This window comes from Labrus mixtus, chromosome 20 (assembly GCF_963584025.1).
Source record: "Labrus mixtus chromosome 20, fLabMix1.1, whole genome shotgun sequence".
Classification (NCBI taxonomy): Eukaryota; Metazoa; Chordata; class Actinopteri; order Labriformes; family Labridae; genus Labrus; species Labrus mixtus.
The window spans coordinates 2330817-2349700 of NC_083631.1; the positions used below are offsets into that span (position 1 = coordinate 2330817).

Here is an 18884-nt window from a genome sequence, read left to right on the forward strand (position 1 = left end):
CGTTCAAGGATCATAAGGTAAGCTGAGTAAGGATAAATCATTTATTTTAAAGGTGTTGAGAATATATTTAGAATACTGAAAATCCCAGAAGTACCAGAAAAAATGTCTGTAACTTTGAGTCAAGTGTTAAGAACATTCTCTAACATTGAACTTTACACCCTGATAATTTGATAACCTTTGATGAAGGGATAATGGATAATTACACTTTACTAACCATTGAGGCTTAAATAAAACTCACTGCTCCTCCTCATGGACACAGTCGTCTCTGCATTGTAGTGACTGTAAAGCTCTCTGTGTTTGCATTGTGATGATTCCTGCATGCAAACACAGACAGAAACGTGTTAACACAGCATGCAAACAACCCATCTCTCCCAGTCCCAGTAAACTTCACCTTCATCATTTAGAGAGGATTTTATGTTTAATAAATATTCAGTTCAACAAATCTTTCATCTGAAGATTGAAACAGTTGAAACATTCAATTTGAAATAACAATTCCAGAGGCTACATTTGGTTTAATTAAACCTGATTTTCAAACTTTAATTTATGACATTTCCAAACATACATGTTGTGAAATACAGAAAACACAGGCAAATATACCTAAAATCTGGCATGGCTTTAGTGTGTGGCAGCATGTGTTGACTGTTATTTTGAATGACTTTGAACTACTGCACTGGCACAGCCACAAATCAAATTCTCAATTTGGCATCTCAACAACAACCTCACTTATTTGGTTAAGGATCTCTCAGTGTGAGAGTGAAAGTAGGCTTTCAATCACTACAAACATCTGCAACAATGTCATAGTTACCTTGAGCTGTTATAAGGCGTTAAGTAGACTGTTGACATGCGGATACAATTATACCCGACTTTAGATTCTCTAAGACTACGCTTCATAATACTGATGGTAATGTCATTATGAAGTATAAAGACCGGAGTAGCTAATGCACTGACTGCTTGCTTTAAAATAACGTGTCGCAAATAGAGCACTCACTGACAACTGTCCTGCCTGCATAATTTATAGCCTACTGCTAACCCAGATCGCATGTATGAAATGTAAGGGCAAATACAATGTAGTATACATACAAGTTGAAGCAGCAGTACATTCTAATTGCAGGATCATATTCAATGTTTGTCTCTATGCTCACACTCTTGTTCTATTTTTGGTGCAGCACTGATTCAAGAAAACTAACCTTGACAACAAAGTACTGGATTACAGTACAAACAAGGTCAGCGTGCTGTGAAATACTTTCAAAATTAACCTGTTAACCTTAAAGACATACATAAATCTGTGTGTGTTGCTTTTAAATACCATCTAATGGCCATTTAAAAAAATATATTTTAGAAAATTAACAGTTTTGGGTTATACTCCAGAAGGGGAAGTTGCTTTATGATACTTTAAAACAACAATCTGTCCATTCTTAAAAAGCTGTTGCCAAAAACTAAAACTGAACACGACTTAAAGAAAAAGCTTTTGCTAGTGATCAGCAAGAGGGTGATTCATTTCCCACATAACTTCAGTCTAAACTGGTTACTCCTGTCTATTAATATCTCCACCCTGTGACTTATTTGGACATTGTTCCTCCATAAGCTCTTTCATTACTCTGTGACAGGTTGTTTCAACAGACTACTCGAATAGTCTACACAGTATGGTCCCAGTGTAAATGCAATCAAAAGACCATCTTGAGTGCACATATTTCATCATCACTGATGATGAAAGCTCCTTTTAATAACCATTGGGTCCTTCAGGCTGACTCCGCTCTGCACAGATTCAGACTCTTAAGTCTAAATTAATTTAGTTTATTCTGACGTGTGGTGTTTATTTGAGAATCAGCGATGTGCATGCTCAACACAAGACAAAGTTACATGGGATATGCCTTTGGGAGCTGAGGTATTAACACTTATGTCTGAGGTCAAGATGAGGTAGCCTTCCAGAAACATGGGAGGGGCCTAGGATCCTGCCTTGTCATCAAAGCCCTGTGAAGAATAATGGCCACCAGACGTGTTCATCTTGAGGATGACCTTTCCTGTCCAATTTGTGGACATATTCTTAGTCAGCCTGTGGTGCTCACGTGCAGGCATAGATTTTGTAAATCCTGTCTGAATGACAGCTGGGGGGTACAAGGCAGTGGGGATTCACACTACTGTCCTCTGTGCTGGCGCCGTTCCTCCATGGATCAAATAGTGGTAAACACCGTGCTGGAAAAGTCCTGTGAATCTTTCAAGAAGGACAGGAGCAAGAACGACCCAGAGGCTTGTAAGGAGCATGGAGAGAGGCTTACTCTGTTCTGTTTGGAGGATTTGGAGCCAATCTGTGGGGTGTGTGGGAAAGCAGCCACACACAAAGGACACAAGCTCTATCCCATTGGGGAAGGTGCCCTAGACTGTAAGGTAGGCCAGTTAAAGTTGCAGGTTTGATCACAGCAGTATTCAGAAGGGTAGCAGGTTTTCAGAGATTGTTGTTGAAATATCTTTCACTATTTGAAGCTTATTTCATTTCTTTTAAGAAAAAAGTGTCAATGAAGCTTCATTATGTGATTCAAGATCATTCACATGCCTGGTTATTTTGCAAATAACACTATATCATTTCAGGGAGAGGAGGAGGGGTCCCTTATGAAATAAAAATGTACAGCTTGGTAACATTTTGAGCATTTTTGTTTGTTTTTCACCTGTTTTCACTTTTTCTTCCATCTACCTTTATGCTACTCTAAGTCTGATATTACGATATGTGTGAAGGTGTTTGGCAGAGTTCATTAACGTTCTATTAATAGATTTATATTTTTGGTTTGCTGTTGCCATTGGGGTCCCGAGAGGAATGAAACTCGACACCCACCATGTTTCTGTGATGATCCTTCTACTTTCCACTTTCTCAATCTTCAGTAATAATATGACATGCATCTGTTGGTTGCCATACTGTGTCTCTGTCTTAATTCAAAGTTGTTTATATGACCAGGGAACTTGATCTTTCTATTGATTTTTCCCTTTCATTTGAAGCTGTGGGAATACTGCTATGTATGAGTGCTAGCAGCTGAAAGCCCCACATTGTGCTGAGAGCCTGGCCACCTGCCAGACTGACCTTGTTTTCAAGTGTTGATAGCCTGTTACCGACTTTATAGGAGGAACTGAGGAGTGCGCTACTGCCTTTTAAAGAGAAGCTGCAGCTGTACAAGAAGGTGAAAATGGCCTGTGAGGAAATGGCAGAACATGTCAAGGTAGGCTTAGTTCAATCAGTACATGTGACTTTAACCACAAGGTGTGGAAGCATTGAGTACCCACCAATAATGTGTCTTTCCAGAACCAGGCTGAGCACACTGAAACACAGATCAAAGAAGAATTTGAAGCCCTGCACCATTTCCTGAAAGAGCAGGAGGCTGCCAGACTTTCTGTTTTAAAGGCTGAGGAGGAGCAGAAGAATCTGATGATTAACCAGAGGATTGAGGAGATGAGCAATGACATGACATCTATCTCCAACATCATCAGATTGGTGGAGAAGGAGATGAACTCTCAAGATGTCCCGTTTCTCAAGGTAGATGAGACTGTGGCCTCAGACAATTCCAGTAGCAAAGTCTTAACTATATGTCATTGCATTCCTTTTTGGTACCTGAAAGTTGCTGTCTTCTTTTTTCCTCTTCAGAACTACAAGGAAACGATAAGGAGGTACGTTTTATGGCCATATCTAGACTTATCATTTAAGCTTATTTTTTAACACAAGATAACCAAACACAACTCTTAACAACTCTGTTTAAAGAACCTGGCAAACTTCCCCTGATCCACATGCCATTTCTGATGCTCTGATTGATGTGGCCAAACACTTGGGCTCTCTGAAACATAAAGTGTGGGAGAAGATGAAGGGTATTATTAAATACAGTGAGTAGGCCTACCTGAAAAAACATCCTGTCACATGTATATGATTCACTCCTTTCCTTTAGACATGAATAACCTCTATGTTTTTCTGTTTAGATCCTGTGGTTCTAGACCCAAACACAGCAGCTAGCTGCTTCATCATCTCAGAGGATCTCACAGTTGTGCAGAACAGCACACAGATTTTCAAGCTGCCGGACAACCCGGAGCGCTTCGACATCAGTGCTGAGTTGCTGGCTGCAGAGGGATATACTTCTGGACGCCACTGCTGGGATGTGGAGGTGAAGCACAACACTTACTGGGTGGTGGGAGTGGCAAGTGATTCCATCAACAGGAAGGGGAAGCATGTGCTGACACCAGCCGAGGGATTCTGGTCTATAAGGTTTCGCAACGGAGAGCATAAGGCCTGCACTGCACCATGGGAGCCACTGGACATGACTAAAAAGCCTGATGTCATAAGAATAGTTTTGGACATGGACCGAGGCAAGGTGACCTTCTATGACCCTGACGAGCGAAAACCTCTTTACACCTTCACAGGCGTCGTCACACCCAAAGCCTTTCCTTACTTCTGCACTGCCTGCAAAGAGCATCCACTGAAAATCCTTCCCACAAGGACCTTCTTGTCAACAGACAACTGATTCAGAATGTAGACATGTTGTCTACAACGTAGAATCCACTGATAATGAAGGGCTGCTCATGCTTGCAAAGGTTATATCGTTTTTTTTTACGTTTTTTTTAAAGAGACTACTGAGGAAAATCACAGCACTACATTTCCAAGGATTTTTTCTTTTTCTATGAAGGACATCACACACAGTGTGTTTTAAAATATTTAATTTGAGTTACAACAAAAAATTTAATCTGGGGGATCAGAAATTGTGAATAGCTTCACACCCTTTAACATCTATATATTACAACTCAGACAATATTTAAATTTATTACAGAAAATGGCAGTCACTATATGTGACTCAGCTTTGCATGAGACAAAATCCCTACTTCCACAATCGTTTGAGCTTCTCTCTAAAAATAAAAATGAAACACAGATTTTTAGCTTTATGTAAGGCACATACAGTAACAGTTTTCATGTTTCTGAACACCTGGGACACGGTTAGTCAGAGGCTCAGATATGACAAGTTAGATTAGTTTTCAATTGTATAAAAAAAAGACTCTACGGTTAGTGTTTGACCTAGTAGCCACATTTACTGCATGTTCAAATTGGGTCTTTTAGCCACATCCAAAAAACTGCAGTAACTCCATAGCTTCACACTAAAGTATTGCTTCAACCTTTGTGGATATTCCTGCAGCGTAAGTCATACATGGGTTATCCCCTGTAACAGTTTTACTTGATACTGTCCCTTACTGTCCTTACCAACTTATTGTAATATGTTTGCTGTTTCAAATGGGTTGTGAGAAAAACCCACTTTATGTGCGGTGATGCTCAAAGGCTTTTTGAGGTGTTCGTATATCAGTTAAAAAAAGAAGTTATTACAAAGAATAAATGTCTTCACATTACGTCCCGGTGTGTTACTCATACAGTGTTAAAACTTCATCTTTAACAATGCTCTGCCTAGGTAAGTAGTCATCTCAACTCTGGTCCCTGAACTGTTCAAAAGCAGGCAGCTGGTGCACCGTGACTGACTGATCCAAACATCAGCTTATTCATGTGTTATCCTCTCTTAACTGGAATGCAATGCGCTAGCCTCCATGTCATAGAGACATTCTCCCCTCTGCTAAAGCACTGTATAGCTCCTCATCTACAACCTCATAACGCGCAGCGCGATTGTTCAAAAAGTAGATCTGGTCCGTGGTGAGGCGTGGGTCGTATCCCTCCCTCTGCAGCCTGGTTTTCTGGATTTTGAATGTACCTACACAGGAATGTGGAAGAACATTAAATTCATATGAAATCAAGGGGGAAAGTTCACATTTTCATGAGTTCATAGGGGGATTTTATGATGTTTTACCTGTGGTGTCTACATGTGGCGAGATTCGCAGGAACACCGGGCGAGCATACGGAGGAAGAGCTCGTTGGACACTCTGCAGGAAACCATCAAAGTCAAAAGTCCCTGTGGTGTCTGCGATGGAAGCCATGCCTGCCTTACCTTCCACACCTGAGTTGACATATGAAGACACATGCTTGTCAAGTAATGATACACCCCAAACCAAAAAAAAACAAAACAGGTATGGTCTAAAAATGTGATGCTTAAATCAGAAAACAAAGTTAATCACCTGGCACGGCCACACCATACACAGCAACATCAGTCTGATCCAGGAGCCCGCTGAGTACTCCCTCTACCTCAGTGGTTGAGACATTTTCTCCTCTCCAGCGGAATGTATCCCCGCCACGGTCACGGAAGTACATGTAGCCCAGGTCATCCATCACCAACACATCACCTAAGGTTAAAGACATAGCAAGCAAATACTTGACAAGCTTGTGTGAAAAAAATAAACTCTGCATGCCATCCAGCCAGTATGGCACATACCACAAACATATCTCTCAATGAGCACAGAGATAACTTCATATATTTTAAGGTTTCAATTTTGTTTCAAAGTTTGGGAGCGATAAATATATTTATCTTCAACACTTGACCAAGATTTACTTGGCTGACCTGATATATATGCAGAATCATTTTTCTTAAAGACGTTGTTAGCGATCTTCTTCCTGGTAGCATCCTGGTTAGCATAGCCATCAAAACGCCTTAACGGGTCCTCCTGGTTAATACGACCAACCAGAAGCCCTGGCTCCCCTGCAAAAAAAAAAAGAAAAAAAAAGAAGGTAGTCAAAAGGGGTGCTTTCTGAAAAACAAAACAATCATTCACTCAAATCTAGCAAAAGCCCTTATTGTAGCATTGGTATTAGTTACCAGGGCGACAAGGCATACAGAGGCCCCGGCTGTCGCGAACCAGCTCCATGCTGTCCTCGTCCACCCTCACCAGACGGATTGGGTACACGTTGGGGAGAATGCGACTGTTGAATCCACATGCTCCCACCTGGCAGGACAGATTTTCTCAACTGAGATGCAATTTGCATTTACAGACTGAAGACATCAGAAAGGCAGTGACTGCTAACCTTTCCATCCATGTTGGCAATGCTACAGTTGCACTCAGTTGCTCCGTAGAACTCGCCAATCTGTTTCACCCCGAATCTTTCTGTGAACGCCTCCCACACACTGGGGCGCAACCCGTTTCCCACTGCCAGTCGAACTTTGTGGCCTTTTTCAGACGGCCGTACAGGCTGAGACAAAAGGTAGCGGCAGATTTCCCCGATGTACTGAACGACCTATGATGGGAAAGCAGGCTTGTTTTTCAAACAGTGCATTTTCAAAATGAATCTTTCATAGTTATTGATTTTGTAAAATACGCCACTTCAAAATATTTTCCAAGCATTAGCTCTTACAGTGCAATTGTGCTTAATGCAATCTTCCCAGAAGCGGCTGGCAGAGAATTTCTTCTTCACCACTACAGTGAGGCCGTGGATCAGACACTGACCCACTCCCATGATACCACCTGGCAAGAAGAGAAGCTTACACTTCACATAATGCAAACTTTAAACTGTATTGGTCAAGAGCTGGAGGCTTGATCACATACCTGCTGAGTGATAGAGAGGCAGACAGTCATAGATGATGTCATTCTTGCGCATGCCAAAGGCAAAAAACCCAAAAGCAGCGATTCTGTAGTAACTGTGGTGGGAACACAGGAGAGATTCTCAGACATCCACCATGAACTGTTCAGCAACTGGAACTCCACAACCGTAAGTAACTTACCGACTGTGAACCACAATGGCAGCCTTGGGCAGCCCTGTGGTGCCAGAGGTGTAAATATAAAACAGACGATCTGCAGAAGAGAATAAAGAACTCCAATCACACACTCACCATTTGACATCTATACAGATTTCTTCAAAGCGTTGGAGTCACAGATAAATGATAACTTTTCTAAAACAGATTTGTTTAGATAAAATTGTTTGGTAATCAGACTTTGCACACCTAAAACAAAATATATCATAGATCATACATCAAACAACTGTTCAGAGAAAATTACATTTACATTTCTCAAATTTTAAAGTGATAGATTATTCTTAAAGTTTTGCACAGACAAGAGAGCTGACCGAGAAAAAATTAAAGTTTTACACATACACCGTGGGAATTTGGATTAGACTTAAAAAAAAGGTTGTCAGCCTTACAGGAGGAAATTGTTCATTTATTAACAAATTATATGTTTTAATAGGATCAAAGTTAGGTTCAGTGACAGAAAACTTTGTACCATTCATCCCTTTTGAGGGAACACAAGGTGAGGGAGGATGTCTGGATGAAGAGGCCAAAACTGGATCCAGAGGTCGAGCGTCCAGACGGGCCAGATGTTCGGCACTGAGGTCTCCTGTACAGAATCGTACCATGGACTGGCTGAAGGACGAACTGACCTCCAACATGGCTAACATTTAATAAGAGAGAGGAAAGGGACATGGGAAGAGGGTATAAAAGTTATAAAACAATAAGAACATACTGCAAATATATAACTTAGAATTTTATGACTATAAATAAATGCTGTAACAAAGGGTGTTCAAACTAGTTTGTTGCTAAAGATATAAAGCCTTTAAAAGTGACCATTTCAAACCTCTCAGACTCTGGGGAGAAATGCAATGGTAAATGGTAAATAGATTTTCTAGTCTACTCAAAGCGCTTTTACACCGCAGGTCACACTTCCACATTCACACACTGATGATAGAGGTTGTAAATGTAAAGTGACCATCATAACTAAACAGCCGGAGCAACTTGGAGTTAAGTGTCTTGCCCAATGACACATTGGACATGTGGCTGCAGGATCTGGGGATCGAACCCCTGACCTGCCGGTTGAGAGACGACCGACTCTACCAACTGAGCCAGAGCCGCCGCAAATTATCACAAAGACAGAGGGAATTGAAAACTTCCAGCCGATGTGAATAAATAATTAACACTTTCAGTAAACAAAGTTTACAAACACACTTAAGACCTTTCTAAACACAGAGAGAAAAAGAGGTCCAACACATATACTGTACTGATAAAGAGGAAGAGCAGAATCAATGATGACGATCACAGCTTGTTAAAGAGACTTTTACTGTCACTGTGATCACATGATCACAATGTGATTGTGACCACATGACGCATTGGAACACACACTTACTATCACAGTTGGTGTTGAAACAAAACAGAAGTTACACCACAAAACATAAGAATGGTATGGTTTGCTTAATAGTTTGCTGAATAACTGCCCTCTAAAAATTCCCCTTTCATTACCACAGAATTGAATCCTAAATGTGTCTTTGTCGATCAGCTTTTCCTACCTTGCTTTCCACATTCTTACCATCAGCAAGCTCAGCTCCAAACACGATGGCCCTTGACCCTGACACTCCGACGCAGTGCAGGAGGGAATCATGGCGGAGGTTGAAGTTGATGAGAGCAGCTTCCACCCCAACCTTTGATAAGCCAAGCCATAGCGCCACCTGTAACGGCCTGCTTTCCATGAAGAGGGCCACCACATCCCCAGAGACCCATCCCTGACTTCTTGCCCAATGGGCGACTGCATTGGACTGCTCGTCCAGCTGGGTGAAGGTCCACATCTCTCCGGTGGCTTCATAGATCAGTGCTGGTTTATTTGGGTGTAGTTTGACTGTCTGGGCGAATATGGAAGGAATGTTACTTCCATTGCGCACATATCGCCAAAGAGCCATCTTCACCCTCAACAGTACATACAGGCCACTGGTGAAGGTCAGCAGAGGAAGACAGGGAGAAATGAGAAAACATGCACACCCACATCATGCATGAGCAGAACTACATTTTACTTCTTTTTTAACTTACTTTAGGTCTCTTTTGGCAGTGCGTGCTGCAATGTAGAAGTATTTCCAGCTTTTTGTGCCCAGATATACCCCAAGGCCAGCTGCCAGGCTCCAGGACCAGGACACCCCGATGAGACGCAGCAGTCCCATGGAACCCAGAGAGGCTGAGACACTCGCCGCATTGTGCATTCTTGTCATGAAGAAAATGGAGAGAGACGGGCCTTTATGTTACAAACTTGCATCACTGACGACCTCAAGTTGTTTTGTTTTTTTTCCCCTTAAGGGACTTGGATCACTACAGCAGGCTGGTACACACAGAAACACGTTTATGGTACTACATAAAACAAGTTTAAAAAGTTATCCGCAGGGATAAAGATAAAGAAATCAACTCAAATTTGAGCAGTCCAAAATAAACATGGATCACTCCGTGTCAATTAATGCATCATCGACAAAATAGGCGGACAAATGGACACCCATTAAGAGCAAACAAGTTACCTTTAAGTCAACAGCCTGAAGCGATGTCACCTTTCACCCGATAACCTCCACGGTCAGCACAACTTGTTGGTAACTTTCAGGGAGATTCTCCAGTGTTTGAATCTAACCCTCCGGATGATCGGGAGCGTCACGAAGATGTACAAAGTACTATTAAAAAGAGCACTATTAGCTTATAGGTGTTACAACACTTTTACAGTAAACTGCTGGTCAGCACGACTGTTGTTTAGTCGGCTGCTAAACTGTCAACATTTAAACGACAATGGGAAATACGTCAATCGTACGTTAGCGAGTCCTCCAGTTCAGCATAGTCTAAGAAGACGTATTCATTAATGCGCACTATAAAACACCGAAATCTGAACGTGAAGTGCTGAGCGGGTCAGGCTATTTTCTGTACTCCATATTGAATAGAGTCATTGCCGAGGAAGCACCGCCCACCCATGGTATGAGCTTCTGCCAGCAGCTCGCTTATTTGTTGAACTCGCTGCTTGTCAGGCGTTTCTCGACTCTGATTGGCTTACACAAACCACTCCCAAATTTCCCAACCACTAGATTTGCAGGTGGCTGCTATTGATAGTAGCATCGGCTTTGACTACTAACTAAATGTTGTGAAATGTATAGTGAAAGTTTGTCCATCCCACATTCATGCTGCTTTCTTACAAACTATTGTCTACCAAGTGCTCATGAAAGTAACAAAACAAAGTTATGAAACGCTTTTTTTTTTTAATGACATACATAAAACAAATAATTTATTTCAGTCAAAAAAGTTCAAAAGCAATATTGTCACTGCAGACTGAAGGCCTGCCTGTGTGTCTCTGCATAGGAGCTGTTTTCTGTCACTATGGCTCTCTGAGAGTAGAAAGCACAGCACACTCTAAAAAGCACTGCCCTCCGCAGAAGGATGTACACCCAGGGGTCCAAGATCTGGTTCCAGGAGGCCATGCGTAAGCCCAGAAGAATGAACCCATCCCTTGAGACTGCAGGGTTTTGTTTGAACTGTATTACAAGAATGTGGATCTATAATGAGAGACACAAAATTACTCATTAGGTGTAGCTATTATTTATTATCACAGATATTCTTAGAAATAGCTATAGCTTACAAATAATATCCGGTTCTGCATCTAAAAAAAGAAGTACTCACAAGAAAAGGGCTCCAGCACACACAGGAAACCACAGTGATCACCGCCAGCTGCACCATCATCTCCAGATCCAACGAACAAAACATGGAGGAAGACGATGCAGATGATGGGTGGCGAGTCCGTTGAGCTCTTGCTTTTGTGTTAACTGTGTGGGACTTGATTCTGGCTTTCAGCAATGCCAGGCCACTCAGTATGTTGCAGAGAAGAGAAAGAGTGAGAGCAGAGAGACCGAGGCATGAGAAGATCAGGGCCAGATTGGTGTCGGCTGCAGTCTTTGACCCATGGAGAGGCAAAAAACACCATGTTCCCGGGTACTGGGCAGTGTAAGTCCCCACAGCAAAGAAAGGCAGAACTGCTAGAAAAAGTGCAAGAGAAGACAGAAAAAACACAACTCGCACCATGTGAGTCAATTTGATCATAGCAGCATGAAAAAATGGCTGGGTGATGGCTACACAGCGATCTACTGCCATAGCACAACCCAACAGCAAAGGGCACAAGCCAAAAAACACCATACTTGCCCCGAAGATCTGACAGAATTCCTTGGTGGGCTTCCCTGCCTGCATTTTATTCCTCTGATTCATGTGCAAATACAAAGCAAAGGCACCTGGGATCACATGACCTCCCAGGTCAGCCAAAAGCAAAGCCACAGTCAACAACAGAAAAGGTGCTTTGGATTGGCGGCGAAATCGGACCCGAGACTTAACAAGGATGCCCAGAGCTGTGAGGTTAGATATGGCTCCAAATATCATGGTGAAACAGGACATGCCTAAACCTGAAGACCTGAATGCTGGCACACTGCTGCTGTTCAGCCAGGAGCTTGACTGTGTGGATACGTTGACCTTCATGTTTTGATGAAAGATGGACGGCATAGAAGAGGTAGAAAATACAGTCATGAGTATCGATGATGTCCTTATCTTCAACGTCATCTACAGAGAATAACAGGCAAGTTAAAATGCTTCATTACTTCATATACATTGATGATCTTTTATATTCAGGTCTTCCTGTTCTGCTGTCCATAAGATGCCTCAAGTAATTTAGACCTTATTTAGAAGAGTAACTACTGACCGGGCAATAACAAAGAGGAGACGATGGCACTCTTCTAAAGCCTTTATCCAGTGTCTTTAACTTTCATGCACAGAGCATGCAAAGGGTGCTTGCTTCGAAAATATAAAAATGAAACAATAACAATATGCTACATCACAATTACAAATTCGTTTAAGGAACATGCAGGATATTTTTTAGTCTGTCTTTACAACAAATACTGTGGTTGCACATCAGTCGTGGTGAGGAAATGTGGAAACTTGTAACATTTCTGCTGCACATGTCTTTCCAGAGTGCCTCCTTTCATAAAGAAAAGATACTCTTTTCAACATTTGTTTTTACCATCCTGGTTCTGGCTGAACTGTCAAAATGTAATTAGTGTGCTTCAAGTTTTGTGTCTGTGATGGGAACAGAGAGCATGGGGTTAAAAATGTTAATATGTAATAGTCATTACTTTTTGAACTTCTTAAAGAAGCTTTAATGCACCTTAAAGGATTCAAAACTTATAGAATAATATTGTTTTTTTTGGCACCAACAATCTTGTATTTGCTTTGCTTCCATGTCATCTAGATATTCCAATTTGCATGATCAGCTTTATACATTATGCACTTTGTTTGATATTTGCAGCAGGTTTGTGGAATCCCACTCTATGTATGATTTCTTTCTCATAAGGACGTGGCAATAATGTACACAGGCTGTCTGATGTACGTGGGTGGAAATCTCCAATAGCAAAAGGCACCGTAAAGGTGTAACTGTACCTGTAACCTATGGATCACAACATACCTGCATTGTTCTCATCATTTAAATTTTTTATCTTTTGTCCGTAGTTTTCTGATACAATGTATTAGTTTTTGATTTTTTTATAACGACCCTACTATTACTTTATTAGTAGCTTGCGCCAGTGGTCACAGAGAAAGTGTGTGTGGAAACTTGTTAGGAACTGCATGCTTAATCAGAATCCAGGTGTTACATTGAAAAATAACAGGATGTTTCAGTTACTAAAGCTTTGACAAATATGTCATTGTTTACTAAGTTTAGGCTATTCATGTGACACATACTGAATACAATATCTTCTCTCAAACATCAGTTGTAGGAGCCATTTTGTGTTGGAAATGTTATATAATTAGATTTATTCTCATATCCCCATCAATTAACTGCAATAAACCTCCAACTCAACTATAATAACGACTGGAAAATCATTGTTTGCATCTGCGTAAGACTTCACCCCTACCTGTGTATTAATGGCAATAATTGGCACATAGCAAAAAATTGGAAAATTGCCATTACATCAGTTGTTACTCTTACTGTTAAGTTCTTCCTAAATTCCTCATTTATTGAATACTATTACGAGTCATCCCCTTCAGTACATCTTAAATACCCTTTATCAGGATGTCTGTCTTTAACTACTTAGGATTGTTACTGATTATAAATGTATAATTAAATGTGTAATTAAATATTAGAAATCATCAAGGAGCCCGAACTTTCCTTATCCAATGCACCAGTCTTATCTTTATTTTCTTTTTCTTTAAATCAAGCGTTACTTTCCCTATTTTGCCACCAGAAAGAAAGTATGCCCAGTATGAAGTAACCCACCATTAAATAATAATTAATTATGAATGAACTTTACCTTGAGTTGACTCCAGAAGAACGCAGGACTGTTATATATTTCAGGAAAAAGGAGAGAAGGCAGATGTGCATCTTGTCTGCAGTGTCATACAGTAATCACCGTTCACAATCACTTGTTCGTGTTCTCCTCCCTTGCTCTTCCTCCGCCTCTCTGACATTATCTCTTTCATCCAAGTCCGGCTGTCTCTCTCCAGAGGCTCTGCAGCTATTTTATCTGTACGTGCTGGACCTGCACTTTCCATCCTCTCTCCCCATCTGGATGTATCATTCATCCTCTTCGTCTCCTCTGCTCATCCTTTAAACCAGAAGGGGGTTCAGTCATCACTCTCACTCTGTAATATTGATCTAGTGCTGGCTGAATAGTTAAGCAGTGCGAAAAAGTCAGCTTCATTGCCAACATTAATCCAAATACTTTTCAAGAGTATTTCTTATTCCATGATAAAAAAAGGGATTTGGTTTTATGAAACTGTCATGATTGGGCGGCAGTAGGTCAGTCCGTAGGGACTTGGGTTGGGAACCAGACGGTCGCAGGTTGAAGTCCCAATGCAGACCATAATATGGAAGTTAGTCTTGTAGCTGGAGAGGTGCCAGGGCACTTACTGAGTACAGATGAGGCGCCCTTGAGCAAGGCACCGAACCCCCCACCACTCTGGTGCCCTTGCATAGCAAGTAGAACCAGTAGCAGCCCCACTCTGACATCGCTCCACTAATGCATGTCCACAGGTCCTGTTTGTGCACCTCTGGATTTCAGGCCTATGTGAGAAGCATGTCTCTTAAAAACAGAGTGTAAAAAACAGAATTTACCTCAGGGATTAATAAAGTATATACATTAAATATATACAATAACTGATTACCTGTTAGAGTGACATAAACATCAGCACAAAGTCAGACTACTCATTAACATTTGCGCAAATGATGTGCCAAGTTTGAGTCTTCAAAGTTGTTTTCATGAGATGATCACTTCGGTTTCTCACGTAAACAGGATGACAGACATGATGATCTTGTATTTCCTCTTTATGTGTTGCTTTTATCTTTAAAGTGAAGCAGCCAGATAAGTCTTCCAGCAGTGTGCAAAGAGTTATGTAACTCAGAGCATTAGACAGGAAGGAAGACACCGTCGTTGCAAAGGTTTTGTAAACACATTCTGTCTCTTTAATGACACTTGTAACTCCAGAAGATGTCTTTGTTCTCAGCCGTTCAGATCAGATGAATTATATTTCTCAAAGATATAAATCCAAGAACATTGGTGCGACTACCTTCACACAGAGACTTCAAGTTTTTTAAAACATACCAATATTTATTTAATTTAAAGCTTACAGGAAAAGCAATATATGAAAACAGTAAAAAAAAAACAACAACAACATTAATTTACATCATGAGGACACAAAATCTAATAAAATAACTCTGATATAAACTTTACACTTGTGCTTAAAACAATACTAATAATCTAACCTACAATAACAAGAAAGGTTTTGCTGATTCAAGTTTTGACACATTTATTCCCTAAACTATGTACATAAAGAACTCTTGTCAATTAGATATACTACATTAAATATGTTACATCATGCTTGGGGAAAGGGAATGCAGTAAATAACTGAAATATAAACTAAATTGCCTCTCTATATAAAAATACTCCTACTTTCATTTAAAGTCTATTTCTCTACTAGTGCTCTACTTAGTCTGTTTCTTTCTGATTGTCTCTGCTGGTGGGATAAACAGGTCCCTTGAACATTATTTTCTACATGTGAAAACTGTGAAACTTGTGGAGACTTTTGAAAAAACAAGTTGCATAAATGTCCATTCAGATAATACTTCCAAGTGTTGGAATCCAAGGAAAGCAAATGGACTTTAATCATGAAAAATCTATACAGCTTTGCTTAAATATCACGTCATTCAGTTTAAAAAAATAATCTCCATGATGACTTTCCCCGCTGATCAATGTTAGCTCTCATTTTTAAGACAGTCGTCCATTTATAATAAATTATAATACACATTCCAGTTCCATTGTAATACATTAAAATGTAAAGAATATTCTATATACAACATTTTGCAATGAAGCAATCTGGTGCATTGGCTACATATTGCAGGGCAGTAGTTGGCTGTATGTCTGAGATTGCAATCTTTAGGAGATGAGTGGACCTTGCTCCCCTGTGACTGTCGTCACCTCAGATGTGAGACTCTCCGGTGTCATGGCTGCTCTTGGATGCCTGAGGACAGAGACAGAGACTGATCAGTCCTGACAGACACTCTCAGACCTTTAAATATGAGGTATGGATGATTACTGGATTAATGGATGATGACATTTTTTTGATTTATTTTAACACTTTTATTGGGTACAGGATTAATTAAAATATAACTTATTATCAGTATTGATAATAAATGAAGCCTACAAATTGAGCCAAATAGATTTTACATTGTTTGACCAAAAGAGACACTGCAAATAGAAATAAATATTTACCGGCGCTTTGCTGGAGTTGGAGGAGCTGAACTCTGAGTATGTCTTCTTCCTGGGTGCACAGCATTTTGACAGGATGTTTCCATACTCCTCCCTCACCTAAGCACAGAATAAAACATGAGTATTGCCCTCAGAAAAAGTAGCCGTTTGTGATTCAGATTTAGAGGATTGTGACCGACCTGTTTAGAAAAGAGACAGTGCATGACGAAGAGCATGACCCCCTGAAAGCTGCCAAAGATGGTAAACAGGTAGGACATTACAATGGTGCCCTCCTCAAACTGGAAACATCCAAAGATCCACATGGTGCCCAACACACACAGCTGAGCCACTGCAGTAATGGTGAAAACCCTGCAGGGGGCAACAAAGACACTCAGGGGTCAATTCTCATGCACTCATACTGGAATAGAAATTGTAGTGTTCCAGACATCAAATATATGATCACAAATACACAGGCTGCATGGTGGTGCAGTGGTTAGTGCTGTTGCCTCAAAGCAATAAAGTTCCTGGTTCAAATCCCTTGTCTTACAGTGAATGTGTGCATGTTCTCCTTGTGCATGTGTAGGTTCCTTCTGGCTCCTCCGGCTTCCACCCACAGTCCAAAGATATGCTTTTTAGGATAATTGGTGACTCTAAATTGCCAGTAGGTGAATGTTAGAATGAATGTTCGTTTGTCTCTGTGTCAGCCCTGTGACTGACTGGCAATCAGTCAAGGGAGTACCCTGCCTCTTGCCCAGTAACAGCTGGATGAATGTCTATATACACAGTCTGTAGTCCTGCAAGAACTCACTTTATTTTCTGCAGATTGTCCAGGTCAGGGTTTAAACTTGAGAACTTCTGTGCCAATTTCCACACAGTCATGAGAAAGAAGAAAATGTTTATCTGAAAGGCAAAGGAGAGGCTTTAAAAAAGCAATGATCACAGTTTAGAGCATTTTCACATCAATAATTATGTTCATACTCACAATGATGATGACACAGGCGGGGCCAAAGAAACTCCAAATGAAATCCAGCTTCAACCAGCAACTGCAATAACAATTTAGATTTAATTAAACGGACTAACAACGTAAGCTCGGGTTCAGGTAACATTTTTAAATGGAAATAACATTAGCATCAGTAGAGGGAACTCACTGTCTATCAGTGCCGTATCCCTTGGCGTTAACTAAGGCAGAGATAGCGACGATTACAGCTGGGACTCCATAGCCACCTGCCATCATGTAGAGGGTTTTGAAGTTGGTGTTAAAGACCAGGATTACCATCCTGAAGAGTTGTATGCCCTCCAGGCACATCCAGCAAAATGCAGCCAGGAAGAAGAAATGCAGCAACCCGGCAACCACTGCACAGCCAACCTTGGACAGGGACGAGAAAGAGGAGAATGATTATGACTAGTAAGAAAAGTGCAGAGATTACAGAGAAATATGGTGTATAGAATAGATATAACTACTTATTCAATCAACTATATAAGTTTTAAGCACCCAGATATGTCACTTAGCAGCTTACTGTTGCTCCATAAACTTCACTGTTGATTCAAAGGTTTCAGAAATGTTCTGTGTTGATCTTGGCAATGCAGACATTTTAAATGTTACGTCAGTAATTACCGGGTTTTCTGTACGAGAGATGCCTACGAGGAAAATGAGGTTGGCAATGAAGAGACTGATGCATAGGTGAAGGTGGATGGTTGTTCTGGGGCTGTGGATGGAGCGTATAAACCAGAACGTCAGGATGCAGATGAAGAGGCAGATAAGTGACAGGGAAAGACCCACCCATGAGATCAGCTCTAACTCAAACCTGTCCTGTTCAAAGACACACAGAGAGAGAAGGGTTACATTACAAAAAACAGAAAATGACTTTACACGCTGTTGTGCCTCAAGGTTGTTTTTTTAAGATTTTGAACCTTCAAGTCATAAAGTGCCATGAGCACAGCAAAGCTGCTCAGATGGTTGCAGGAGCACACAGTGTATTCAGGATTGGACTCCACCACACTGCAGCCACGAGCAGACCACGTCCCCCCTTCCTCTGAGGAGTTCCAGAACACACACGCGTGGGTTTGGTTTCTCTGTGAAACAACATCGAGTTAGTAAACATGATAAAAGTCTTATCTTCAGGCATGAATATATTATTATCCTTGATAGAAAATGATGTAATGCTACCTTTTCCAGGTGGTTAAAGGTTAACTTGATAGGCTCTTGGAGATGGCTTGTGTTTGTGTTGCTGACAGAAACAGTCACTACTTTAGAGTTGATCTTAAAACGTTCCTTTCCTTTTGGTTTCATTCCACTGTAGAAACCCTCTGCAGAGCCTTCCAGGTTTGCATAGCTTAGCAGGGACACTGCTGTAAAGCCTTTCACAAAGCACAGGAAGGGGAAACATTTAATGTACATTCATTAAAGTGGTAAAACTTTAATTAATTAATTACAGTCAAGATGATTACCAGGGTAAGAGGAAGGATCTCCTGCAGCTGTCTCCATCTGCATGTC

The 18884-nt window shown here is 40.9% G+C and overlaps 4 protein-coding genes across 6 annotated transcripts in view; 1 reads left to right on the plus strand and 3 right to left on the minus strand.

Annotated features, from left to right (window-relative positions):
* The first annotated feature begins 1983 nt into the window (after positions 1-1983).
* On the plus strand, positions 1984-5364 carry trim35-13 (tripartite motif containing 35-13). Its single transcript, XM_061065542.1, has 6 exons — positions 1984-2385; positions 3111-3206; positions 3290-3520; positions 3629-3651; positions 3743-3861; positions 3955-5364. Exons 1-6 carry the CDS (start codon positions 1984-1986, stop codon positions 4491-4493), a joined length of 1410 nt encoding a protein of 469 aa, XP_060921525.1. The 3' UTR covers positions 4494-5364.
* Positions 4670-10548, minus strand: slc27a1a (solute carrier family 27 member 1a). Its single transcript, XM_061065541.1, has 13 exons — positions 10154-10548; positions 9681-9848; positions 9187-9581; positions 8110-8277; positions 7614-7683; positions 7438-7529; positions 7247-7356; positions 6920-7129; positions 6714-6840; positions 6459-6596; positions 6079-6243; positions 5814-5960; positions 4670-5717 (listed from the first exon to the last, which is right to left on the minus strand). The coding sequence occupies exons 2-13, from the start codon at positions 9845-9847 to the stop codon at positions 5560-5562; spliced, it is 1947 nt and encodes a 648-aa protein (XP_060921524.1). The 5' UTR covers position 9848; positions 10154-10548; the 3' UTR covers positions 4670-5559.
* A 136-nt stretch (positions 10549-10684) lies between these two features.
* On the minus strand, positions 10685-14606 carry ptger1c (prostaglandin E receptor 1c (subtype EP1)). The gene is made up of 3 exons (XM_061065543.1): positions 13958-14606; positions 11292-12215; positions 10685-11167 (listed from the first exon to the last, which is right to left on the minus strand). The coding sequence occupies exons 2-3, from the start codon at positions 12213-12215 to the stop codon at positions 10934-10936; spliced, it is 1158 nt and encodes a 385-aa protein (XP_060921526.1). The 5' UTR covers positions 13958-14606; the 3' UTR covers positions 10685-10933.
* Positions 14607-15232: 626 nt separating this feature from the next.
* Positions 15233-18884, minus strand: part of LOC132953882 (adhesion G protein-coupled receptor E2) — a 9034-nt gene continuing 5382 nt past the window's right edge. For all 3 annotated transcript variants that reach the window (XM_061026232.1, XM_061026234.1, XM_061026233.1), the window contains exons 10-19: positions 18839-18884; positions 18558-18748; positions 18302-18463; positions 18006-18200; positions 17539-17756; positions 17373-17433; positions 17199-17290; positions 16591-16759; positions 16415-16510; positions 15233-16163 (exon numbers count right to left, since the gene is read on the minus strand). The exon at positions 18839-18884 is cut by the window's right edge and continues 77 nt beyond it. In XM_061026232.1, coding sequence (XP_060882215.1) covers positions 16122-16163; positions 16415-16510; positions 16591-16759; positions 17199-17290; positions 17373-17433; positions 17539-17756; positions 18006-18200; positions 18302-18463; positions 18558-18748; positions 18839-18884 — 1272 coding nt within the window. In that variant the 3' untranslated portion in view covers positions 15233-16121. The remainder of the gene's footprint in view (positions 16164-16414; positions 16511-16590; positions 16760-17198; positions 17291-17372; positions 17434-17538; positions 17757-18005; positions 18201-18301; positions 18464-18557; positions 18749-18838) is intronic.